Genomic DNA, 27547 nt, shown 5'->3' with positions numbered 1-27547 from the left:
TGTGTGTGTGTGTGCGCATGCGTGCCAGTGTTGTTGGCATGTACAGTATGTGTGAGTGTGAGTGTATGTTTTTGTCTGTGTGATCCTTCAGGGATCAGCGTGTCTACCAGTCAATCAGAAGAGGAGCCAACCTTACTTTATTGGGTACCACAGACTCCATTAGGTCATAATGTGTGTATACAAACAATCACACGCACACACGCACGCACACACACACACACACACACACTCACACACACACACACACACACACACACACACACACACGCACACACACGCCCACCCGCATGCTCTCGGGTCAGTCACCCTCATTAGGCTCCCATTCATCTTCCCAAACAAGAGAATCCTCGCAAACACATTAATGGTTTAAGAGAGACAGGCTCTCTCTCTCCAGGGACAGTCCTCAAACCTCAGCACCGGGGCGAAAAAAAAAAATCTCCACTTCTTTTTCTGCATTACAACATTGCTTCCATGTGGGCTGGAAGACCGTGCTGCTGTTATTAGGAAACTGGCAAACGCTTTGACCGTGTTCCTCTGGTCACCCGAGACGCACTTCATTAACCCATTTAGAACGGGTACACATTATTTTGTATCATTATTTTATGCTTTAACTATTGAAAAATAGCAGCGAGCTTGTAGATCTGCTATTTTTGAAAAATCTTGAAAATTAGGATTTTGACCCGATTCTATAAGAGTCTTTTGAATCCTTCTAAGATTTTTTTAAAAACCCTATGTTTCTATGTCAGCAGTCTGGCTCGCCATTGTCAAAGAAAAGGTCCTTTTCACTTAAATGAAAATACATATAGTCAAAGATTTGCACACATTTTCACGACTTTTTCAAAAATAGCAGATCTACAAGCTCGCAGCGCGGCACTCGGTGCCGCGCTGTGAGCTTGTATGTCTGCTATTTTTCACTGGTTAAAGCGTTCAATAATTCTAGGCCTAAATGGGTTTTAAACAGAATGATGCGTCTGAACTGCTCATTTCTTGTTGTAACCGTCCCATGTGTTCCAGTCAATAACATCACGTGTGCCCTTCTTCCAGGCTGCTATCCCTGCCCGGGTCCCAACCTAAACCCCATAGCACTGGGAGGCCGCTGGCTGGCCTATGCTGAGAACAAGGTAGGGCACGCACGCACGCACGCACGCACGCACGCACACACAGATTGGGGGCTTGTAGCTCGGCTATTTCCGGTGTGCAGCACCTGCGTGTAGCTACTGTAACTATAAGTCAGGCATATAACTCATGTCTAACCCTGACCCCGACCTGAATCTTCTGCTAATTGAACATTGTCCTCGCAATGTCCGTTTCTCACATTCTGCTATACCTGTGGGGACATTTGGCCCTCAGTTAGCAGTGGTAGAAAAAGTGCAAAAATGTTGTACCTAAAGGGATATTTCGCTTTCAAAAAACCTTTGGTCATTTTATCGTCTAATCAGGCTTTTATGAACACCCTGAACAGTTTTTAATTTGCTTCATTCAATATTTAGATATTTGATGTAAATGTTATCCGGCCCTCCAGGCCTAGGGCCTCTCCCCATACACACCCATTGTAACTTCAAACTCCATTTTCGGTGACTCGTAATACCCTCCTAATACGTGAGCAGGCCGTATTTTTTCAATAACTTTTTGAGCGGTGGTAGACCGCTCCATAGCATGGCCGTGTGTGTATCCGTGTATGTATCCGTGTATGTATGTATGTATGTGTGTATGTAGCCTGAACTACCACTCAGTGACCAGAGAGGGTGCTCTTGAGTCTAGTCTGAGCATCAACTGCAATATTCTCTCTCTCTCTCTCACACACACACACACGCACGCACGCACGCACACACACACACGCACGCACGCACGCACGCACGCACGCACGCACACACACACACACACACACACACACACACACACAACCACCGCTCAGTTCACACAGGTGTGATTTTTCAGTTATTTTTAATAATTCTTTGGGAAAATGGAAAAAAATTAAATACAATAAGAAAAGGAGGAAGGCCCGGTAACATTTACATCAAATATCTAAATATTGAATTAAGCAAATTAAAAACTGTTCAGGGTGTTCATAAAAGCCTGACAAGACGATAAAATTACCAAACCTTTTTTTGAAAGTGAAATATCCCTTTAAGTAAAAGTATCATTACCGCAATATAGAAATATTTTGTTACAAGCAAATGTCCGGAATTCAAAATGTACTTGAGAAAAGTACAAATGTATTGGTATCAAAATGTACTTAAAGATAGTCATTATGCAGAATGTCCCATTTCAAGTTTTCAAATGTATAAAAATCTTTTGAAAATAGCAGATCTACATAGCAGCTTGTAGATCGTCTATTTTCAAATGGCCGAAATAGATATATTGCTGAAGTGGTTAATGTATGTTTTAATTTGTACTAATAATCAATCAATAACTAGTATCTAGTTGTCAAATAAATGTAGGGAGTAAAGGTACAATATATATATATATATATATATATATATATATATATATATATATATATATATATATATATATATATATTGGATACATTGGAGTAGAAGTAAAAGTATTGGAAATTGTAAATAGTCAAGTAAAGTACAAATACCTCAATTTTACTTAAGTACAGTACTTAAGTAAATGTACTTATTTACTTTACCACTGCAAGTTAGTAATACAAGTTAGTAATACAAGTACACAGTCATACACACTCACACACGCATGCACACGCACACACACGTACACGCAAGCACGCGCGCACACGCGCGCACACACGCGCGCACGCACACACACACGCACGCACGCACGCACGCGCGCGCGCACACGCACACGCACACGCACACGCACACACACCATCCATTACACAAGTGCTTTATCAGAACAATGACATATTTACAATCCCAAAAATTCATTTATCTATTTGTTCCCCCTCTAATCTGTCTGGCTGCACAAGTCATCCCAAGAAGGGTCCACTATAAATGATAACGTTTTGAAAATCAACAGATGTTCTGGTCTTTTTGTTCTGTCTATTTAATGGGATTTATAAAGTATTTAGCCCCAGACAAAAAAAAAGAAGAAAAAAAAAGTTCTACAGTGCACACAGCAGTATGTTATTTTGGATAATTGTGTTTTTCTTCTCCTTTTTTATGTCCTTATTAAGCTGGCCAGCTCAGGTAATTGGCAGATGGGGTCACTGTTTGTGTGACTGCTTGAGTGCATCCGAGAAAAACTGGAGCCAGCGACGGAGGCACTCAAGTGGCATTGGGTCTAAATGGCACTGCACTCCAACTCATGCGATCCTATCTAACTGATAGAACTGTCTCTGTTGAAATTGGTACTGCCACATCCTCCTCTGTCCCCCTCACTCACGGTGTCCCACAAGGCTCAATTCTCGGTCCCCTACTGTTTTCTATATACATGCTCCCATTAGGTCACATAATCCGTAAACATAACATCCACTTCCACTGCTATGCAGATGATACCCAACTGTACATGCCACTCAACACCTCAAACCCCAATTGTCTATCCTCTCTCAAAGCCTGCCTGTCTGAACTAGAAAACTGGATGTCTGCAAATTTCCTTCAACTTAACACAAACAAATCAGAGATCCTCCTGTTCGGCCCACTTACCACCAGATCCCAACTACTAAACAGTCTTGACACTATGTCAGAAAATGTCACACCTGTGGCAAAGAATCTGGGTGTACTCCTTGACTCCGACCTCTGTCTCGAGGCCCAGGTAAAAAGTGTGGTGCGTACCTGTTTTTTCCATATACGGAACATCTACAGAATTAGAACAATACTTTCCACCCCCAACCTCCACTTAGTCGTTAATGCACTGATATCATCTCGCCTAGACTACTGTAATGCCCTCTACGCCAATATCAAGAAAGGATCCATACACCGCCTGCAACTGGTGCAGAACGCCGCCGCCAGACTCATTACAGGCACTAGGAGATCAGAGCACATTACCCCGGTCCTGGCCACATTGCACTGGCTGCCGGTAACTTTTAGAATTGATTTTAAGATTTTATTGTTGACTTTTAAAGCTCTTAATGGCCTAGCACCACAATACTTAAGAGACCTGTTGGAACCCTACGTGCCTGCCCGGCAACTGAGGTCCTCTGATTTGGCACTTTTGGTGGTTCCTACATCAAACAGAGTGACCAAAGGTGACAGGGCCTTTGCTGTCAGGGCCCCCACACTCTGGAACAGCCTCCCTGTGGATCTTAGATTTGCTGGTTCTGTAACCATTTTTAAATCTAAACTAAAAACTCATTTTTATAGAAAGGCCTTTTTAACCTCCTAACTGCATCTATTCTCACTGATTGTTGTTTTTATTTTTTATCCTATTGTTAATTGATGATGATTCACTGTATGATGTTATTTTTTATGTTGTTAAGCACTTTGTAACATTGTTTTAAAAGGTGCTATATAAATAAAGTTTTATTATTATTATTTATTATTGTACATGAAATACAGCAGATTGGGGCTCATTGCTGGCATAATATTCCTTTAAAAAACATTCCTCACATTGAAGCTCATTTCAACCCCCGCCAAAGAAAAAGAAAAACGTAAGAGGGGGACTTTTTGTGAGCTTCGTGGTCAAATTACTTGTTGGTCTCCTCAGGGGTTCGTCTTCATGCGCTCGCCGTTCCTTGTTCATTTATTTATCTTTTGCCCTTTCGCCCTTCCCTGTGTTTTTGCAGCTTATCCGATGTCACCAGTCACGTGGAGGGGCCTGCGGTGACAATGCCCAGTCCTACACGGCCACGGTCATCAGCGCTGCCAAAGTGAGCGGCAACACGCACACACATGCACGCATACACACACCAGTCATCCATGCATCTATGTTAAGCCTGTGTTGAGGACTTAAAATAGCATATCTATAAGCTCGAGCTTGTTTCTTATTTTCGCTAGTTATAACTTTCGTTGCAGATGCTACAGCACTCCTGCCTCCATCTGTAAGTGTTCTGACATTAGATCCACCCTGCCTCTCCCGGTGACTGGGAACGCGGGCTTATGAGACACTTCATCACACTGGGCCGTCTGTTCCTTTCCGCGCTGCTTTTTACTCTCCGCGGGCCTCGCTACACTCCCCTCTCTCTGCAGGGGAGTGACGCTAAGCTACCTCGCTAACAGACAACAGCCCGCCGATTCCCGCCGCAGGGCCGCGGCTGCTCACTAACCTGCGCTAGTGAGCTATAGCAAGTTCCTCATATGGTTCTGGTCTCCTCTTCATCCTCTCTCCGCTCCCAAAGGAGGGTGAGGGGAGGGTCTAATTGATTTACAAAGACCTGGCTTATCCCTTCCCCTTTACTTAACGAGCGCTAACGGCTAGCGCGAGAGAAGCCCCATTAGCCGGCTAATGGCGACATACATCAAAAAGAGCAGCGCGTCGCTAACGGGTTAGCTTAACAGAGACAGAGGGCGGTGGGGCGGGGTGAGGTGGGGGGGACACTGATAGGCAGACAGGCGGTCGGCAGCCAGACCTCTCCTCATTTAGGGCCATATATCTCAATATGGATGACAAGGTATCTCCCTCTGGCCCGTTGGCGCGACACGCTGGCTCTCTGAGTGCTGATGTCCAGAGAGAGAGAGCTGGACTTAAAGACAATACACTATGCAGCAGTACATAGGAGCCACGCGTACAGGATGTGCACGAGCGCACACACACACACACACACACACACACACACACACACACACACACACGCACGCGCACACACACACTGTATGTCTATTCAGTAGGCTATAATAATTTATGTAATTTACTTATGATTTATGATCATTGTTCTTTTTAGATATTAATCACATGAATATTACGAATAATATAACTTCTTTAGGTGGGGACAGAAGCCATAATCTAATCAGCCTGGAGAAGTATGTGCGCGCGTGCGTGCGTGACGGAGGTGTGCATGTATTTCCGTACTTATGTGTGTATGTGAATTCATGTGTATACACTTTTGTATGTCTTGAGTGTGTAAGTTACACACACTTCTCTATGTACTGTACGTCCATGTTTTTTTTTTTTTTTACATTTGTGCACATACAGTACGTGTGCGTGCGTATGTGTGTGTGCGCGCCACCAGTCGTGCCTCCGTGCAGATCAATAGCTCCTGTTTGGACTAGCACTAAGAACTCCTCAACTGCAGTGATTAGAAAACACATTAGTGTTGATCAATTAGGAGCCAAACGCCTCGCTTAATAATTGATGGTGCTACTGGCAATTCACACACACACTCTCACGTACACGCACACACACACACACACACACACACACACACACACACACACACACACACACACACACACACACACACACTGGGAGAGCAGACAGATGGATGGTGTGCACGGCCAAGTGGCAGAGAGAGACAGTGTGCGATCCTCAGACCCAACAAACGCGAGGCGCCATGCTGTATTGACAGGGCCGCCTAGCCTGAATGCCTGATTATACTCTCCGGGGCCCCTTTGGCGCGAAAACAGACACACACACACACACACACACACACACACACACACACACACACACACACACACACACACACGTATATACACACACACAGTACTCCATTAGCTGAGGACAGTGTAGTAGGCGAGATAGACTCCACTTAAGCAGCACTATCCATTTCCCTCCGTCCAGCCACAGAGGTGTGTTTGAGTCAGACACCATGGCTGGTCCTTAAGAGGACACAGAGGAGACTCCACACACACATACAACACACACACACACACACACACACACACACACACACACACACACACACACACACACACACACACAAACACATGGATATCTCTTCTTACTTCAGCTCTACAATTAAGACGCAGAAGGTGCATAGAGAACACAAGCACACACGCATGCACGCGCACACACACAAACACATACAAACGCTCCCACAAAGCCTCAGACAACAGCTGCGTGATGGACTGATGAAACCATCTTCCTGTGAAGAAATCAGTGCAGTGTCTCTGCATCTGCAAATAAAGATGACCAGGAGTGTTGCACTGTGCGTGTGCGCATGGGTGTGTGTGCACTCGCAATTGCGTATGTGTGTGTGCGCGTTTTCCTTGTGCGCACATATGCAGGGAAACGTCCTAATTTCCATCCTATGCACTTAAAATCCTGGGTGATTTAGCATGTACATTAAATTAACACTTAAGATCAGATACGATGAGGTAAGATACAACTGTATTAATCCCTGCATTCAGGTGCACAGCAGCAGCAGCCGTAATAAGCGTGAAGCACTATATGTACAGAAAAGAATAGAGAGATAGATACTAGAGAGATAATGAATTACAATCCAAGATATTCAGTTAAATTGTAATGCCATATGAGCTTGTAGATGTGTTATTTTTGGCATGGGACACTATCCTACCACTACAGCTTTAGGAAGGGGTTGCAACTGTGGTGCAGGATGTACATTATGTGTAAACATGGTGTGACTTCATAGCATCGCAGATGTAATGTAACAAGACCTTAAAATGGATCGCATTAATATAGTGCCTTTCTTCAAAGCGTTTTATATTGCATTTCACATTCACCCATTAACACACACATGCACACGCCGACAGTGGAGGAAACCATGCAAAGCATCAGGGTGCAGATGGTGGTAAAGGACACTTCTTGGACACCCTCCCGAGCCACTGCCACCCCCACCATAACTGCATCAATACTCATCACTGTGTATTCACAGCTTTGGCCACACACAAACATAGACATTTTTTTATGTCAAGGACTTTATTCTTAGATTTCACCTTTGTTTACATATCATTAAAACTTTACCGAACTTACCTGAAGTACTGAATAAATATTAGCTAAACATTATTGCATCATTAAGAAGTCATGGATGTTAGAATTCCATTCATCACTCTCCATGGACTACTTTTTGGCGAGACTTTCCTAATGAGTCCGTCCTTTAAAAAACATTACAATGCGACGATAACATAATGACAAATGCTATGCCTATGTGACCTATGACTGTGGCCCCCACAGACCCTGAAGACGGGTCTGACCATGGTGGGAAAGGTGGTGACCCAGCTGGCTGGCACCATCCCTGCAGCCACCCCAGACGAGGAGGGCGCACCGCACAGTGCCAGCCGACGCAGCCCGCACAACCCTGGAGTAGTGACCATCATTGACACACACAATGTTGGAGAGGGACAGGTCAGTGTGTGTGTGTGTGTGTGTGTGTGTGTGTGTGTGTGTCTTTACTTAATGTGATATAACTAATAGAGAAAATAACAAAACATTTACTGATAGCACAAAAATGGTAAAGTACGGCTGACTGACTATTTGGTGGTTTTACATACTGTAGACCATAATGACTTGACTATTTGGTGGTTTTACATACTGTAGACCATAATGACTTGCGGCTCTCCATAGTAACGCTTAATGGAAACAGTACTTTCCAAGCTGAATACGTTTTTTAGCACCAATGCGTTTGTGCCCACAAACAAATCTAATTACATTTAAAAAATCACACCCAATGTGAAGTGAGCGGTGGTCGTGCTTGCATAACGTCTTCAGACTAGGATTTGAGTCTAGGATGTACAGGCTATGCTACACACACACACGTTTTGCTATGGCAAAACGCTGGGGAAAAAGGCTACAGACATACGACATATGACATCACTAGACAAACATGATGCTACGTACACACATTTTGCTATGGCAAAACGCTGAGGAAAAAGGCTACAGACACACGCACAGCCACTCTATGGAGCGGTTTAACACCGCTCAAAAACACAATATTTTACGATACAGTACATGTACATGTTCACACTATAGTATAGAATAAGATGGGCACTCTGGTGGTGCAAAAATGAAATTCCTGCCACCACAGCAATCTATGAACCCATTTGTGGGTGTCGCCTCCTTTTTGAGAGGTGCTAACCGCTCCTACATCTGGCTTTGAGTGTAGGAGCACGGAATGAGCACAGAACTCCATGTATGGAGATAACTAATGTCACAGACAGAACGGCCCATACAAGGAGATATGCGCGTGTGTCGTGTTTGATACCATGGTATCAAAGGTGCATTTTTTGTGTGTAAAAACATGATTCTACAGATTACCACCACATACTGTAGACTAGGTGTTTGAAATCCTCTGTGGTGCCCGTGGCTTGGCCGGTTTTGTCTGTCCATACGAGTACATTTGGCCATGTTTATGGGTAGGAAGCCAGACGGGAAGGGAATCTTTGTTGCTTTGTGGTCTTTCAGCAGGGTTGTTGAAGTATGAGGAATATGTGTTCCTTTGCATGTACTATGACTCCCCGGTGAAGCTCCTCACTGGCAGGTGAAAAGCAGCCGCAGCCAATTAATTGTATGTATAGGGTATGCGCGTGACATCATCATCATACCCAGAAGTTATGCGGGAACGCTACTGAGTGGCAAAAAACTAGTTTCTGGCCTTGACAGCCCATACATCCAAACAGAAAAGTCTGATTACATTAAACAATTTTAAACAACATTAAACTCTTTGCCACTCACTTCGCCACCCGATTTTCCACTTGATTGGTCATTCACTTTATGCATGTGGATACCCTCTACTGGTGGAGGCATGTTGTTTCATTGTCATCCCTAGGACCAACCAGAACAAAACATCTGTGAACTTACGGCACATCTGCCGTTAGAATGGCCACACCACTGCGTCATGGGTTTCATTTGAGCTTGATTTGCTGACAAACACACATTCTTGTGATGTACATTATTCTTAACGTTACACTAGGATGAATTCAACAAAGGAGACTATTGATAGACATTATGGTCTATGTAAAACGACTTAAAGTGGACCTACAGGCTTTTTTTGAATATTGTGGATTTATTATCATTCGATTTGTGAAACAACAATTAGAGATGATTGGCAATACCACTGTGAACATGCCTTTAGACCTGCTGTGTCATTCTCAACCACCCTAGCATCCTCATTCTGGGGGGAACATTGGTCCAAAATATCAGATCTACATGCTCACAATGTGAGAAGGGGAACAAAATAGAATGGACCAAGTACAGAGCCAGTCGACCACGGGCAATTAAGTATTAATTAAAATTTTAGTATAGAGGGTTTAAAGGGTAAAATCTTTCAGTTGCATGTGTGCTGCAGAAGAAAGCTAAGTTATGCAAGCCCAGTTGAGGTGTTAATAAGGTCAGTTGACGTTCCTCAGTGTAAACAAGGCCCATTACCAAATTGCTATCAGGCTCTAGTCATCATAGAGCGCTGAGTTACAGTATGTTTCATTATGTCTTGTCTTTAATCTTCATAATGACACCAGGCTCGCTCTGCTTCACCCCCTCAAACTAAATCTGTCCCGAGGACAGTATACTGTTTTTAGCCTCCGCATGGCGGCCTACCAGAAACTGTTACCAGGTGGCCATCACGGTTTAATAGAGTGTCAGTTTTACTGGCTAGCCCTTTAAATGCCTGCAGTTCTCTCCAACAAGGCCCTTCGCTTGCGCGCGTGCACACACACACACACACACACACACACACACTAACACACACTAACACACACACACGCACAATGTGAATGGTTCATTTGGAACCCGGTTGCCCCAGCCTTCCTCCACACCTCTCTCCGGTCCAGTCTGACCTCGGTAAACACACCTTTGGCTTCCGTGGTCAGCCGGAGAACAGAAGAATGTGTGAGGGTTGGCCGGCCGGCCGCCGTCCGACTCACACCTCACAGCTCGCTCAAAGGTGCCATTTAGTTTGCCCACATATTTTAACAGGCTGGGTTTCAGCCGCAGCGCTGGCCGTATTTAGCCGGGCCCTGGTGAGGGTAGATGTTGGGTAAACAGCAGGGTGCTGCTGTTCCCCCTTAACCTCACATGAAGCTCAAGGCCGAGCCTTGTGCCCTGCGGTGCCAAAGCCACGTCTTCGCTGGATTAATCGGCGTGCGTTTTCACACGTGGAGAGAGAGAGAGAGCTCGGCCCCGGGGCTGGGCGTCAGGCGGCGGTCTCGGAGGTGAGGGCCGTGTTGTTTGCACCGGCGGTGACGTCATAGTTTGAATGTTACCCGTCCGCCGCTAGCGTGATCCACGCGCCGCCGTTGCCCTGTTGCCCAGAAAATAAATGAAAATATGCTTAAAACCCCATTTTTCCTTAACTCTCCTCACCCACCCAGACCATGATTAATTATGGTGGAGGTGCTGTCACATTTTTTTAATGAGGCGTCTCAGAACAGTATGCCGCTGATGTAGTTCTCTCTCTCTCACACACACACGCACACACACACACACACACACACACAAACACGAGCGCACACACGCACACACACGCACAGACTCTCTCCCCTCCCTGCACTGTGACTGTAGCAGGTCCTGAGGGGCTCCTGTAAGCTGGGCCTGAAGCCTTCAGAAGCAGGCCTGCACTGTGTCACCAGCCGACACACTGTAACCCTACACTGGCCATAAACACTGACTGGACCAGGCTGCGACTGAGAGACAAGCTACGGAGGAGACTGAGAGAGAGAGAGAGAGAGACAGAGAGAGAGAGAGAGAGACAGACAGACAGACAGACAGACAGACAGACAGACAGACAGAGGTTTGAGTGATACAGTACATACAGTATATTAAAAACAGTGGTACGTTAGATGTAAATTCTTGTGCAAGTGTGGCAATTCTTGACTTTGACAGAGGCTACATAGTATTTGAGCTTATTTATCTGGAGACGCGCACGCACGCACGCACGCACGCACGCACACACACACACACACACACACACACACACACACGCATACACTTTTGCACTCACTCCTGTGTAATAAGCTTGGCTCTCCAGAGGACACTAATTCTCATTTCAAAGGGCTGCAGCAGGATTCCCTCACAGAACAACATTGTCTGCCTGCTCCGTAATAAAAGAGATCTGCTTTATGTCACCAGCCCTTTCTTTCTGTTCTCCTCTGTTTTTCCCCTCTTCCTCTTCCCCCCCACCCCCCCACTTATTCTCCCTCTTTCTCTACCCCCCCCCCTCTCTCTCTCTCTCTCTCGCTGCCTTGTGTTTGGACTGGCTCCTATTAAGAACGCTCAGCCAGCCCCCTGACGTCCTTAATGCAACGCTGGGGCCAGATTTATCACTGTGCATGCACTCAAACGTGCATGCACACGCACACACACACACACACACACACACACACGCACACGCACACGCACACAGTGGCCTCATGTCTGGGCTTAGCTCTAATCTCTGTTCATGACCAGAGGAGTTTTCTGTCAGCCACTGGTCTCAGTGCAGTCCTTTCTCACATGCATCATGCCTACCATTAAAGTTCATATAATACCACTGAACTGAAATCAGTCTCTCTCACACATACTGTACACATACACACACACCCTGGATCTTAACAGCCAGCCAGCCAGTCACTGACCTCAGAGCAGTTTGTTTTCTTTAACATCTGGCCTCGCAAGACAAGTCGGAGATTGCAGTTTCAGCGTGAACTGACAGAAGAAGCTGGTTTCAGCTCTGTCTCCAGTGTTGGAGTTTTACTTTGAATCCACATCAGTTAGGCAAGGATAGTGGTTCTCCTAGTAGATTCCAGGGACTCTGTGGGTTCCTTTAGGGGGGTCTACATTGACCCATACAAGTCTGTAACCCTGACAGTGCACAAATGGAACCAAATGAACCCGTTGTCAGAGTTAAAGGAGTAGTTCACCCCCAAAATGACTTTTTTTCTATTGATTACTCATGCCATAGAGACTTGAGTTCAATAATATTTTTATTTTATTTATCGCAAGACAATAATTGTCTTGCGAAGTGACTACTCCTTTAAAGGGAGACCTTGGAATTTCAAAGTTGAGAAACAATACGGCACATCACAATGTCACACGTTGTGACCTTGTAGTTTGGCTATTTTCGCTGATTTGTCGTACAAGGGCTATACAGGGCTTAAGAAGCGTTGTGCGGGTCCGTGGGTAATATACCTGTAGTAAGCTGTAAACAGGTGATCTTTGGAGAGGGTATAGTTACTTGGGACAAAAAAATCTAGTTCCATTCCGTTATAAAGGCATCAAAAATGTGCAATGTGGGGAACTTAGAAAGTATCCAAGGCAGCTCTGTTCAGTTCCCCACCTCATCATTGCACTTTTGGAATTAGATATTTTTTTTAGAAGTAACAGGGCTTAAGTTGTTTGAAAAACACAAGTGCGTGGGTGCGTGCATGTGTTTTTATGTGTTTAGACTGTGTACACGTCGTGTGGGGGTCTCAGCTTGTGTACCAAAAAAAAAGCACAGCTTCTGTCTGCACATCTGGTGGACGAGACCAGGTCCTTGTCTCTTCTTCATTCAGGACAGCTCTAATCAAGGACCTCGACTTTGTGGTTCTTGTCCCGTTAATCAGGTGATGATGCTAATTATGTTTGAACCACCAGAGGGCGGCGGTTCAGCGGGGAGGTGGCGTTATGTGGATCCAGTTCAGCGGTTTTCAGCTCTGAGGGGTGTTTGGTGATAAAAGCGAGAGCCAAAATGTGAAGAGAAAATCCTTGAAGGGTGGAAAGTCCCGTCCTCAATGTGGTAAAATGACTAAGACTCTGTGTGTTTCTGTGTGTCTCCATGTGTGCGTGCGTGAATGCGTGTGCGTGCGTACGTGCATGTGTGTATTCCAGGTCGTGGTGAGTGAGGACTCTGATGGAGAAGGAGTGGTGACCCACTTCCCAGCTCATGACAAACCCATATCCTGCATGCAGTTCAATCCCAGCGGTAAGACGCATGCACGGCACGCACGCATGTGCACACACACACACACACACACACACACACACACACACACACGCTCGCAGATGTGTTTATTTTGGAGGTAACAAATGCTAATCAGAACTACATCTCATAGGGGAGTTTGAGGTGGAGTTTGGCTGATCTAGGCGCGGCAGCAGAGAGGCGTGGAGAGGTCTTTTATTGAAGTACAGTATGTGTGTGTGTGTGTGTGTGTGTCAGGGTGTGTGTGTGGGTGGCTTTCATGTGGCTGCCCTGTCCCCACACTCACCCCTGCTATGGGACACCCCAGGCTAGGGTCGTACGCACTACGCAGTCCTCTGGTCCTGTGTGTGTGTGTGTGTGTGTGTGTGTGTGTGTGTGTGTGTGTGTGTGTGTGTGTGTGTGTGTGTGTGTGTGTGTGTGTGTGTGTGTGTGTGTGTGTGTGTGTGTGTGTTTGTGCGTGTGCGTATGAGAGAAGTGTTCATATTGTTGATGTCCTCCATCCATCGTGTGTGTATGTGTTAGAGCCAGACTCATATATTGGCCATTAATTTAGGCTTTTTTTAGACATCGCCAGTTATCCAGCCGATGCGTAGGGCATAAATTGCAACGCGTGAGTTATTTTTGAACGTTAATAGAGCATAAGTGGTTAAATACAATGTCAAAAAGTTTATTTTTGTGTTTGTGTGTGGGGGGTTATCTACCTAAAAGTTATTTGTTTTTATTTCATTTGTTTGATTTATCAAATAGCAACTTGAATGAAATCCTTGAAATGGTTGAATACTTTATTAGCAGTTTGCAACAACAACAAAAAAAGCCCTGGAAAGTATAATTCAATACAAGGTGCTGCTCCAAGAAAGCCTACAGTATGGCTTGTTTCCATTGGGGTCCTTTGTACTCAATTCATCGTAAAATCAAGTTTTTAATTGATTAGAAAATGTCGCACAGCTCGCACTCATTGACAACATATCCGTATGCACATCTGTAATCCAAAAATCTGAATTGTCATCTTACCCAAAGATCGTTGTCGCTTGGGCTCTAGTGGCAATGTCACTTGCCCTGAACTCTGCCACCACGCCATCTTTCCATCTCTCATGCTCTTCTCTTCCTGGTAAACTTCCTGTCTACACGGCTGTCTGTCCTACACACCCACCCACCCTGGATGTCTGGGGAGGGGAGGGGGTTGGAGGTGTTTGGTTCATTCCAGACCTCTTCAGCTCCCACAGCAGAGGACTGGTTCCAGTCTGAAGTGTCTGGGAGCCACCAGCACAGACGCCATACACATTAGACACCGTGTCGCTACAGTCACAACAAAGCAAACGTGTGTGTTTGCGGGATAGAAAGAGGGATGTGTGTGTGTGTGTGTGTGTGTGTGTGTGTGTGTGTGTGTGTGTGTGTGTGTGTGTGTGTGTGTGTGTGAGGGAGGAGGGATGGAGGGAGAGCGAGAGACAGAGCAAGACAGCATGGTCTTGGTCATATCCTAAACTCACTCCTCACCATCTTATTTAGCTCTGGCTTCTCCTCTCCTCTGTTTGCCGTTTGAACTTTTCACTCCGGAAGTGCAGCCACAGTGGCTGCTTTGTGAGTGTCAATGTGCAATTCATGTGTGTGTGTGTGTGTGTGTGTCTGTGTGTGTGTGTGTGTGTGTGTATGAGTGCGTGTGCGTGCGAGCGTCCGTGCGTGCGTGCGCATGTGTGCACGTGCAGAATTGCGTGCGTATGCATACATACGTATATGGGCGTACATAGGCATGTGGGCCGCTCCGCTTTATTTCTGTGGCGTGCGCGTGCTTTGTAATTGTGCGTGTTAATGTGTGTGCGTGGAGGGGGATACGTGTGCAGTTAATAAAGGAGCTGCTGAAAGATGTCTCTCACCCCTTGACCTCCCCGTCCAGAAATCCCTCACATACCTGGGCTTATGACTAAAGAACCAGACATAGACAGACTAGATACCCCGCCCTATCACCCCCCACCCCCCCCAACACACACACACACACACACACACACACACACACACACACACACACACACAGGCATAAAAATTGTGAACACACACACTGCACACCCCACACGGAAAGCACAGACATGTCCGCCATCGTGAATGTAGGCACATACACTTACGTGTGTACGCACGCACACACACACAGAGACAGCACACAGATACAGCAGCATGCCAGTGACACTGTTTTCCTGACTATCAGTGTATTCTCCAGGTAAAAATGTACTGTACAGTCAGTCTTAACCACTGTAACCCTCTATTCTTGGTAAATTTGAGTTACAACTGTACTTTGACAGTCCCCCCCCCCCCCCCCCCCGTCTACACCAAATATCTACCCAAAAAGCTGTATTGGGGTCAAATGTTTCCCCAATACATGGCTAAACCCCTCATGAATCACACACATGCAGTATTTCTTGTGAAAGGCTGATATTAATGTCAGAATGCTGAGCCGTCTTTCTATGAATGCTTTTCAGTACTGTCCAATGGAGGGTTTCACAATCGGTGGCTCAGGACCCAGAAAGGAGATGTGTTGTTCTGGCACAGAAGTGTTTTGTGCTGTGGTTTTAGTATATCGCTTCCTGGCTTCATTGTCAAATGTCATGGAAAATGTGTGAACACAAGGAAGTGCAACAAGTTGGATTAGTTCTTGAGTAATGAAAAAAAAAAGTGAATGTGAGCTTGGTTGTTAATTGATTGATTGATTGATTGAAGACTTTTTATTTCCACAGGAAACCATTTAAGTAACTCATATAACATTGAATGACAGACGAATAGAACACAGTACTATGCAGTAGATATAGTCAGTAAAAAAGAAAGAATAAACAAAAAACAGTAAGTCTATACAAACAGTAAGTATATACAAAGAAGGGTCAGGGAAGGGTAGGGCTGGGCTAGGTTTGTTTTTACCAGTTGCGAACGGCTGCCACCTGTAAGTGGTTTCAATTCAACTCGATGGTGTAAAAAAATATCGTATCAAATGGACCAGTAAGGCTGACGCACTTTCTTTTTTGTAACAATAAAAATCTTAAATACAGAAGCTGCACCAAGGTTCTTCTATGTGAGCGTGGCTGTGCCCCCCCACCTCACTCCTAATCTTACTTCTTATTGCTCATCCATTTCAAAACAATACAACACTAAATACAGCACAAATGTAATGTTTGCGCTCATTATTTTTATCATTATTACAACCCAGTGCACGATCATAATAGCCTAATATTCAAATGGTCTTCTAAAAACATTTGAGTAATAATAATAATAATAATAATAGAAAACATTTAAAAAAATGTTAATTATTTTTTTCCCCATATAATAAAATATAACATTTCTGTTTATCTGTTATAAAGCACAATAGAGCATCTTGGATGAAACTAGACTGACAGTTCAGCACGAACAGAGAGTAGAGAGAAGAGATATGTGTGGCCAGAGTTGCGGGACAAGAGCTTGTTGCCATGAGCCAGAGACTGGGCTCACACAAAGTACATATTTACTTCTGTGAGTAAGGAAATCAAGAATCAAGTCATAATCTGTGCTCGTGTTCTCTTCTCCCATTGGAGTGCTTGTGTTTTAGTCTTTGTCAATATTTCATACATAATCCTAATATTTTCAGACATTTTTTAAAAATAGTGGAAATGGCAGATCTATATAAGCTACTTTTCACAAACTTTCAGATATTTTTTGAATCTCACCTCTGACAAATACCCACAAGGCCACAACCTAGGGTTATGGTAACTTATACAACTAAACTAAACCTAAGCCTTAAAAAAAAGGGGGGAAAAAACTAAAATGAACAAAAAATCTAAACAAAATGAATGAAAGATTCAAATTAAGCGAATGAAAAGACATTTGTGCCGGGACTCAGGACCTGCCTCCAGTCTCCTAAAGGGCGGGGCAGTAGCCAAGTGTTTCTTTCATATCATATCCACCAGAACAGAGGCATCTCTAGAGGGCGCCGTTGTCTCAGGGGTAACTTGACTGACCTTTGCCCCGTGATGAAGAGATATAGTCTTCTGTTCTTGGAACTCTAGTGTGCTTGTGTGTGTGTGTGTGTGTGTGTGTGTGTGTGTGTGTGTGTGTGTGTGTGTGTGTGTGTGTGTGTGTGTGTGTGTGTGTGTGTGTGTGTGTGTGTGTGTGTGTGTGTGTGTGTGTGTGTGTGTGTGTGTGTGTGTGTGAGAGTGAGCGTGAGTGTTTGTCTGTCTGCATGTGTGTGTTTGAGCGACTTTGGTGCTGAAATTAGCCCATTGAAAAAGCATGGCTTCCAGCTATCTGGTCAAGCGAACATTCATGGTCAACCATGACCACTCTTCATTATCATGAGCCAAGTCCCAAACAGAATGGCTGCACTGTGCATAGCAGACCTCCACCTGCACACGAACAGTATCTACCCACGGACGCTCTGCCCACTGGACATTGATTTTGACCTCATGTCAAGCTGTCTTGCAGAGATGCACAACAAGACAACCTTCCTCAGAGAGAGAGAGAGAGAGAGAGAGAGCAATCATGTTGAATACTCCCCATCTCTGTACCAGACTGAAGGGGAAAATACTCATCCAGTCATGCAGAACGTGCAGCATTTCCACATCTACTGAATGGAACCTCCTCTCTCCTCTCTGCATGCCTCTAAAGTAGCCTTCTCCTTCCAAACCGTTTCCCCAGCTGTGTGTTTTTAGAAGGCCACGGGGTGCTGGCGACTTCAAACGCAGAGCGCCCCCTTAACCTGTCAACTTTACTCGCCAATAATGACATGTGCACGTTACCACCTCATTTACACTGGGGCAAATCTGAGGCACTAATAATAAGTGTTTTGAATTACGACATCATCAGGCACCCATAATGTAGCCCTGAAAACACAAACAAGAATTTTCCCTCTTTTCTGTGCGGCATTAAGGCCTCCTAACGAGGTCGGCATGAATGTTCGCCATGTACTGAGCACCCCTCACTTCCAGAGCTGTAATTTAGGGACTGCTTTCATCATTAAGCTGCTTGCAAAAAAAAAAAAAAAGAAAGAAAATCCAACATTGTTGTCTGTACACCGCCTACTTTATAGTGTCCCAGAACGAGAGGCCTCTTGATTTTGATTAGAGCCCAAATCCTGAGTGACTGACGCGCTGGTCTTGCCCTAAATGAACTGTTCCCAAGGAGCTAAAGGAAGTGGCTCGCTGCTGAACTGCTTTTACGGCTTAACCGAGGATCCCTTCTCAGTGGTCAAGCCCAGCGACCAAGAAAAAGAAAGAGAGGCCGAGCAGGAAACAATGGCATGACTCGACAGCGTCTGGAAAGCCCAGAAGCCTTTTGGCCAGGCGAGGTTACGCAAGAAACCCAAGCGGCCTGTGTGTGTTGGAGGCAGTACAGAGGCCGGGCGAGCGGCCGCCGGTTCTTGGTGTGGCGGCTGGCGCTCTGTGGTGTTTCAGTGCATCTATTCCTGGCGGTGTAATTAGAGGGGTGCAGCTGAAGTGCAGTGGCAAAGCGTTCTCCTTAACAGCTGCGATGTGTGTGTGCTTGTTTGCTTTCACGTCTCGTCCCCTTCACCCGTCCTTAACGATCCTTGACTTGATTATTAGGTACGATGCCAAGGTCAAAATACACTTGTGTTGCGATGGCAGAGGCCTTCCAGCAGCATTTCCTTTCATTTCTCTGACTATTGCTTGCACTAGATGGAGTGATTGATCCATGAAGCATGCGGGGCTCCACCCTTCATCCCTTTTTCTTCTCCTCCTCACTCCCTCTCTTTCTCTACAGTCCTCAGTGAGTGATAAGGATCAGAGCTCCTGCTGTCCATGCAGGCCAACCTGTCTAGTACTGTTCACTCATTCACAAAATCATTGGACAGTCACTTAAAGAGACAGACCTGCCACTGCTCTCTCTGCACCGAGCGTGTAATCTTCGCCTGTGACCAGAATTTAGTTACAATACACAATACAATACAGTACACACATAAATCTGCTCTTAAAAAGGAGGGAAATTGTGAGTAGCAAGCTAGCGGAGTAAAAAAATCAGAAGCCGATCATTGTGGAACCTTTAACTCTACTACTGCCAGATTATTTATTTATTTATTGGGTCTGGTGCCATCAAAAAACGGCGTACCTTTGCAACGTTATAGTAGATAGATAGACATTTATTTATTTATTATTATTTTTTTTTTTTTATTGTGCAACAATGCACTTTCGCAGACCAGGCAGCAGAGGGCGGCGTCATGCAAGAATTAATGTGAATTTGGCTGTTATGGCTTGCCATACATTGAGAGCAGTCTCTGGCCACAGAGCCTCAGGGCCAGAGAAAATCAACACGGAAGAGAATTGGTCTCCGTTGATGTTAACGCATAATGGATTTTTAAGACCATCACTGCGGGCGATGTGATTACAGTACACGGCGGCGCGACCCCTCATCAGCTTACGGACATCAACAAGCGGTAAACGAACGAACGGCCGTATTGGCGCGGCGCGACCCAAAGAATTGGGGCGAACGGGAACGTCCGTAGCGGTATAAGAGTTAAAGTGCATCCACGGAAGATTGGAAAACCATCAAAGTCATGAGCAGTGGAGGACAAACCCGGACTGAGCTTCACGGTTTATGGGACCGTTGCCGTGTGGCAGTGTCCCATAAACTCTATATCCCTTGTTTAGCAATGGGCCAGCCCTAATGAGAAGGCCGGGCTGCGGAGCCTAACCATGCAGGCAGCTGTACCGTGAAGGCGACGCTCGGTGGTGTCATAACTCTGTCGCTCCATCTCACTGATGTGTGAAAGAAATCAGGCCGACGCCGAGAACCCCAGAACCCACACGCACATGTTGAACACGGGGGAAATCCCCCGCACACAACCAGCTCTGCCCTCCCTCCCCGCAGCCACACATTTAGCATGAATTAAGTTGTGTCTTCACACCAAGATAGTAATTAGCGCGGCTCACAGCTGTTGCTCTGATGTGATTTACTGCGCCCCTCTCTCTCTCTCTCTCTCTCTCTCCGGGGCCTGTTTACTGTCTGTCTGGGGTGGCTTCTTCGCTGGTTTTGGTGGGAGGACTGACCGTACCCCGAGCGCACGCCAACTTACTGGCAACCTTTTCTTGGTGACCACTTCCTGTCTTTTGGATGGAAGCGATGTCATCCTGGAAGACCTCAAAACAACATAGATTAAATTGTTACATTATATCCACTCAAAGCACATTATCTGTCTAAAATATAAATGTCTATTTTAATGTACTAAACATATATCGCCTGCTTATTTTTGTCCTTTTATATGAGTTGAAACGTTTCACCATGAGATGAAAACGGTCACTTTGGAAGAATGTTTTACGGTGATGTCCTGTAAGGATCCAGTGGATATAGACCAACCCCTCGCCACAAGAGAGCCACCAGAACTCATTGACATACTGTAGGAATCAAGCCCTCAGGCCTGTAGACTTATTTTGGTGTGTGGCAGCCGTGTGCGTGTTTACTTGAGGACAGGGTGAGGAATGACTCATCTGACCATACGACTTACTTTTTCCAACTCTCAATAGACCACTTCCTGTGTCCTCTTACCACTTCACTGGCCAGCATAGGTTTTTAGGTGTAAGTGGGGATTATACACGGCGTCTGCAAGGCTAATCTTGTTCTTTTTTTTTTGCTGAGTTTTACTTTAGAATAAAAAATGTTTTTGAAGGAGAAGAGAGGTTTAAAACAATTGTCACCCAAATTGTATGTTTCCTCGCAGCAACAAGTCCTTTCTGTTTGTGTGATATTATTCAAGCAATGTCCTCTTGTGGTGACATTTTAAACCACAAACGAGTTGCAGCAGATCAGCAAAAACAATGAGTGGTGAAACAACTAAATGAACATTGTCTGCTGAAAAGTGTTGCGAAAGCTACAGTGTGTGTCTTAAATACATTTATACAGTACAAGATGTCCATACACTTGTATAGACATCATTACTTCATTACTTAATTTCACTACATTTTACTTCAACATGTGTTAAGTAAAAGTAGTTTATAGTTACTATGCCGTTTTGGCAGGAATACGGTGTAACTGTTGAGGATGTACAGCAGTAAGGCTGCGTTTTTTTTCTTTTGCTTCCATTGATTCTGGATGGGGACCCAAATCCGATGGGGACCCAAATCCATTTGGGTCCCCATCCGGAATCAATGGGGGTACATTTTTTAGAATCAAAGTATTGCCTTAGGAATGCGACACAAACCCAAAAATATTATTGAACTCAAGTCTCCATGGCATGAGTAATCAATAGAAAAAAAGTCATTTTGGGGGTGAACTACTCCTTTAAGGTTGAATTTGAAGGTCAAATAGTTGGTGGTCTCTCTTACTTTGGTAGGGAGACTATCCCAGTGATGGGAGGATCTAACAGAGAAGACTGTTTCACCAAACACACTCTGTCTGAATGGTACCTCACAGTCCCCTCTGGTGTTGCCCTTGTTGTTCTGTCGCCACTTCCACTTCTTTTTATGAACTATTTCAATGGTGGAGGAGGTGCAAGCCCATTTAGAACCTTAAATAAAGTGATGCAATTGTATGAACCTATTAGGCTATTATTAGCATATCTCTGCTGCTATGCTCATATACCTTTTATGTCTCAAGCTGTGTCCAAAGCTGAAGCTATTTCTTCTATTCTAGTCGTTTCTATCGCTTCACTCCATCCGCATTGGTAAAAAAATCATGTCCCGTTGGAATCAAAGCGAAACACCTGGAAAAAAGGGAGTCCCATCTCCAAACACCAAAAACATGTCCGTGTCTCCGGACAACATCAACGCTGAATGGCTGTCAGGACACGATGGGTGGAGTGGGGATGAATCGAAGGTCGCTTCAGTTGGATTTTTCCAAGTGGGGCGACGATAGGAGGCGACCGTTCATGCCGTTCGCACCGCCCCTTTCGGATGGTTCGCGCCCGTTCGCGCCGCGCCCGTTCGCGCGTCGTCTCGTCTTTGCGTTGACTTTGTATGTAATCGCGCCACTCGAACCATCCAGGTTTGAACCCAGCTTTACCTGAGGTACTTACTGCTCTGGATATCTTGTTTAATCTATCTCACTCTATTCCACTTGCGCCCCCCCCTCCCCTTGTTCTTCCCCTTCCTTTCTCTTATGGAAATGACAAAAACAATGGAGCTTGCACAAACGCAATAATAATAATAATTTCACCCATTGTTTTACACCTGTAAACCTGTTATGTAACAATTGCGTTGATTCTGATTAGCAATTGTTTGGAGCACAGGACCAGAACTATGCACAAGATTTAGTATAGATTTTGGATGTCGGCACATTGGCCCCTGACCCCACAGCCACTGTCCTCATAGAGCCCCTTGTTGTCCCTGGTTCGATTCCAGGCCAAGGTAGCAATGTCGATGTGTGTCCCTGAGTAAGACTCTTAACCCCTAATTGCTCACGGGCTCCTTGTGGGCAACAAATCAGCTGGGTTGATCTGAAAATACTGAATTTCCCTCGTTCTAGTAGTGTTGATTTTGACAGGAAATTTAACTTAGTTTTAGTCATTAGTCATCTGAAGTGTTTAGTTTAGTTATAGTCGACAGTTGATTTAGACGACTAAAATGTATTTTGGCGGTGCCTTGGTGTCGTCATAATGTCTGATTTTACATTTGGTTGCGCTCTGAAAATAGACAAAGAAAACAGATCGATACGATCGCATATTACCGAGACGGGCGACGCAATTTTTGTTTGGGAATGTGCGGTACAGTCCGGCGGCGGCGCTAGGTTACTTGGAATCGCAGTTCTTGGAAAACCCCACCCACGCTGATCACAAGCCCCAAGAAGCGACGCTGATTCACCGGACGGATTTCCAAACGAGGAAAACCTCTTCAGTGAGAGCAACACCAGACTCCCTGAATCGCCAAAACAAAAATTTAAAGTGGTGTGGCTAGTGATTCAGCGAGTCTGGAACCAGGCAAATAGGAAGGGGTTGTGTTTATTACTAAAATAATATATAATACAGAACATAGATACCGTATGAAATGCATTTGATTCTGTGTTAATGGCGTGAAGTTGGCTGTATGAATCTGGAGCTGGAGACCTTTACTTAATATATTACATTTTGCTGGAAATATACATAATTTAATAACGTTAATTATTAGTGAAAGTCAAACCTAATTCCTTATTATTAAACATACAGACTTTGTCTTTTTTCTTTCTTTTTTTCTTCAAGAAAACATTGTTTATCTTGGAGACACAAAATGTACCCGCAATTGTGGAATGGGTCATCATAATCCTGTGTGTGTGTTACTCTGTAATCACGTCAGGCTGATCCGTGCTGAGCAGAATGCAGCGCAGCACAGTGATTTACATCCCTGTCCTCAGAGCTGGCAGAAGGCTGCTCCACAAAACAATCAGAGAGGATTAACCCCCCCCCCCACACACACACACACACACACACTAACCCTAACCCCTGTCACAGCGAGGGCCATGTTGCAGTTGGCCTGCCCTGCCTATGTCTCTCTCTCGCTCTCTCTCTCTCACGCTCTCTCTCTCTCTCTGATGGAGGAGATGCTATAGTGTTGGGTTAGCACTGTTCCACATCATCTCCATTTCATAATGGTATTATCCATAAGCTGATGATCTATAGCCACCCCCTATCCACCCACCACTCTGTCATAATCTATATAATACTCTCCCTTTCTCTGCATTCGCTAGGCGTCTGTCACGATATGAAATACTAGTGCCCGATGCGCCGGTGTCGTGCATAAAACAGCAAGAAAAAAAAAAAGACAGATTTTCAAACTCAGACGGAGTTCCACGGTGGAGCTTGTAGATCTCCTATTGTTGGTGTGCGACACGACACGCGAACCGAGTATAAATCAGGCGTAAGACCACAGCGTGGTTTTTCTCTCTTTCACTGTTGGAATCTTCCCGCTACTTTAGTGATCCACAGACATGACAGATCGTGCTGCAGAGGTCCCAGTGCAGCGGCGCGCCGTCTGCCCGCTGTCAGGACCTGGCCTGTGAGCCAGCTATTGCGCCTGGAGTGTTGGGCTCGAAATAACCACGGCGTAGCCTGACGTGTTCAGATCGTGTTATAGGTTTTCTAGTTATAGTAATATTCAGACTCTTTTGTGCATCACTGTGCATGAGTCATCTTTTTACAGTCTGAAATTTGAAATAGTATCCCTTTAAATATAGCGATGGTCTGGAGTGGAGTGGTTTAAGACTGGTACAATCATTGGGGTGTTGCGATTCGGTCCAAGTGTCTCCTTTATAAGTCGTTTTTTTATGAGGTCCTCAGGCGAAATCTGTACCTGATTTCCGAACGCGGTCTCCCGTCCGTTTGTGTTCCTTTGACATGAAACTAAAGTAGCAGACATCACAGCCAGCTAGCCGACAGGCCGCAGTGTGAATATTCAGCTTTCTGCAAAAAAAACCTCCCTGCTGTATTTACAGAGTACACAGAGCTTCCATCAAGCCACGCTCTCCCACTGTTTGTCCAAGAGGCTGTAAAAGCCAGTGCTGGCCGCCTGGCTATTTTTACAGCGTTTCCATGCTAGGTGGTAAAGCGGCGGCGCTGCCCTCCAGCAAAGTGGCAAGAGAGGGAGAGAGAGAGGGGGAGGCACGGGGTCCAGCGGCCTGTAAAACCATCCAGGGATCAGACAGGAGGGTGTGTGGACATAGAGGACTGAAGGAGCGTTGGGACAGGAGTCGAGATAGGCCTGAAGGGTCGCCGAAACCGAGATAGGGAGGGACGCAAAGGAGAAGAATGAACAACGAACGGTCGGTCGGGTACAGATATATGAAATAAATATGGGCGACATGGACGGCAAGCAGTTTATTGATATTATTTAGCATTGGTTAGAAGTATAAGGGCTGTAAAGAATGTTTGCTTGGGCCACTGACCATGAGTCAAGGCAAAGGAAAAAACCCCAGGCCAAACCAGAGTCTACCATCCCCAACACACACACACGCACGCACACAGACACGCACAGCACACACACACACACACACTCAGCTCATTTTGTTCTATTCAACGTGCCTTACCCCCCTTTCTGCCACCAACCTCAGTCACACTCCAGACCAGACACCTCACCACGGTGGAGTCACCCACAGCCCACGCCTGCATCGCTGCAACACACAGAGCATGTGTGATTTTTCTTTAATGATGTGGGTGGGTGGGTAGGTGGGTGTGTGTGTGTGGGGGGGGGGGGGGGGGGGGGGGGGCTTGGCTAGGAAGAGGTGAGTTGCTAAGTTTTACACTCTGTGAATTCATCTTTGGTTTGTCCACTGCCACGTTTGTAACATTCTCCACAGAGCAGAAAGGATACAGTAAATTAGAATGTTGAAAGAGAGTGTACACACACACTACACACACACACGTACACACACGCACGAACACACACACACACACACACACACACACACACACACACACACACACACACACACACACACACACACACACACTACTCCGTCCTTTCCCTCTGTACCCTATATCCACATCTTTTCTTCTCATATCAACGGCTCCAACAGAGCTGCGTGAAATCTGATCAGCGCCCGGCGGTGGCGAATGTTTGAGGGGATTCATTAGTTAACAGAACATAAAGGAGCATGTTAAAACGCAGGGAGATTACCTCTGTCTGCTAGCTCAGAGAAAGGGATTAAATAATGCTCAGTCTCAAACTCTTCATCAGGATATTGTGTTCGGACAATGTTTTTAGTTTTTTCCCCGTCTAAAGACGGATGGCGTTAAAGCTGTCGGCTAAGCTGTCGTGAGAACTTGTTTGTAGCCATGTCGGAAAGCCAATGCTGTCAGGACTCTTGAGGTGCACGTCGGTGTGCACGTTGGCGCGCACGTTGGACCGAACTGCCTCCTGCAGGCCCCAAATGACGGATGCACAAATCAACTCCCTGTACTCTGAAACAGCTCAAGCGTGGAAGTGTGCAAATATGTAAATGTACCATAAAAAGGGGGTTTAGGTGGTGTGCTGTGAGTCCTGCCTCGCCCACGGTCACGCTGTGTGAACCTGACCTCCACGCTCCCTGCACCTCCTAAGTATGTCGGCACCACTTGAAAGACGGGCCGGTTTCGCCTTGTTAAAAGAGCCTGCGTTCCAACATCTTAATATTAAACTAATGGCAGCCTCTCGGCTAGGTCAACCGCGCGTGCACACATACACATAAACATACACACACACACACACCTCTTGTTCATATCTATTAATATCTGAGCGCTCACTGGTGGTCTGTCTCTGAAGCGCGTAGAAAAACACACTCCTCAGTTTCAGTCCGCTGTACATCAAATGAACCATGAGCACCTCCCCCCCCCCCTCTCTCCCTCTCTGGTTCTCTCTACTTTTCTCTTTCCCTCACTCTCTCTCTGTTTCATGCGCTCTGTTTCTCTCTATGCTTTTATTCCCTCTCTCTCTCTTTATCCATCCATTCATCCCTCTGTTTTCCGCCTCACCCCCCCCCCCCCCCCCGTCCGTCCTTGTTGCAAGATGACTTGTGGATGTGGTCGAGGGAGTTAAGAGAATCCTGGGAGGTTCGTCCAAACCATAGCGGTCGCAGCACGGCTCCAGGCTCCGCGCCCGCCGTGCCCTCCCCCGGTGCCCGCTGCCCACCATGGTACCAGGGAGGTACATGACAGCAGCTTTTATTCCACGGTGGGCACGGTGAATAAAGCTGCTGTCATGATGGTGTGGTACGGTGTTGGCGGTGATGAGAGGACTACGGTTGGCTTGGAGAACGCGCCTCATCTTCCCTCCTGTAGATTGTATGGGACGATGAGCGATGTTATCGTTTATCGTGATTAAAAAACACTCACGATAATTGTATTGTGGAGATTTGAAATCGGCCTCCTTCATGCACTGGGATCACCTTTTATTTGCCAAGCTGCATATCCGGTACCATTTAAACCCTCTATAATTGGTAAAAGGTACTTATACATACTTGATACAGTGTTTT

The 27547-nt window shown here is 45.6% G+C and overlaps 1 protein-coding gene across 2 annotated transcripts in view; it reads left to right on the top strand.

Moving 5' to 3' along the window:
- Positions 1-27547, top strand: part of bcas3 (BCAS3 microtubule associated cell migration factor) — a 417558-nt gene that overhangs the window by 51888 nt on the left and 338123 nt on the right. For both annotated transcript variants that reach the window (XM_080732380.1, XM_080732379.1), the window contains exons 10-13: positions 1045-1121; positions 4688-4771; positions 7975-8145; positions 13582-13675. In XM_080732380.1, coding sequence (XP_080588506.1) covers positions 1045-1121; positions 4688-4771; positions 7975-8145; positions 13582-13675 — 426 coding nt within the window. The remainder of the gene's footprint in view (positions 1-1044; positions 1122-4687; positions 4772-7974; positions 8146-13581; positions 13676-27547) is intronic.

This window comes from Nannobrachium achirus (assembly GCF_963921795.1).
Source record: "Nannobrachium achirus genome assembly, chromosome: 8".
NCBI lineage: Eukaryota > Metazoa > Chordata > Actinopteri > Myctophiformes > Myctophidae > Nannobrachium > Nannobrachium achirus.
This window is presented reverse-complemented; position numbering and strand designations above follow the sequence as displayed.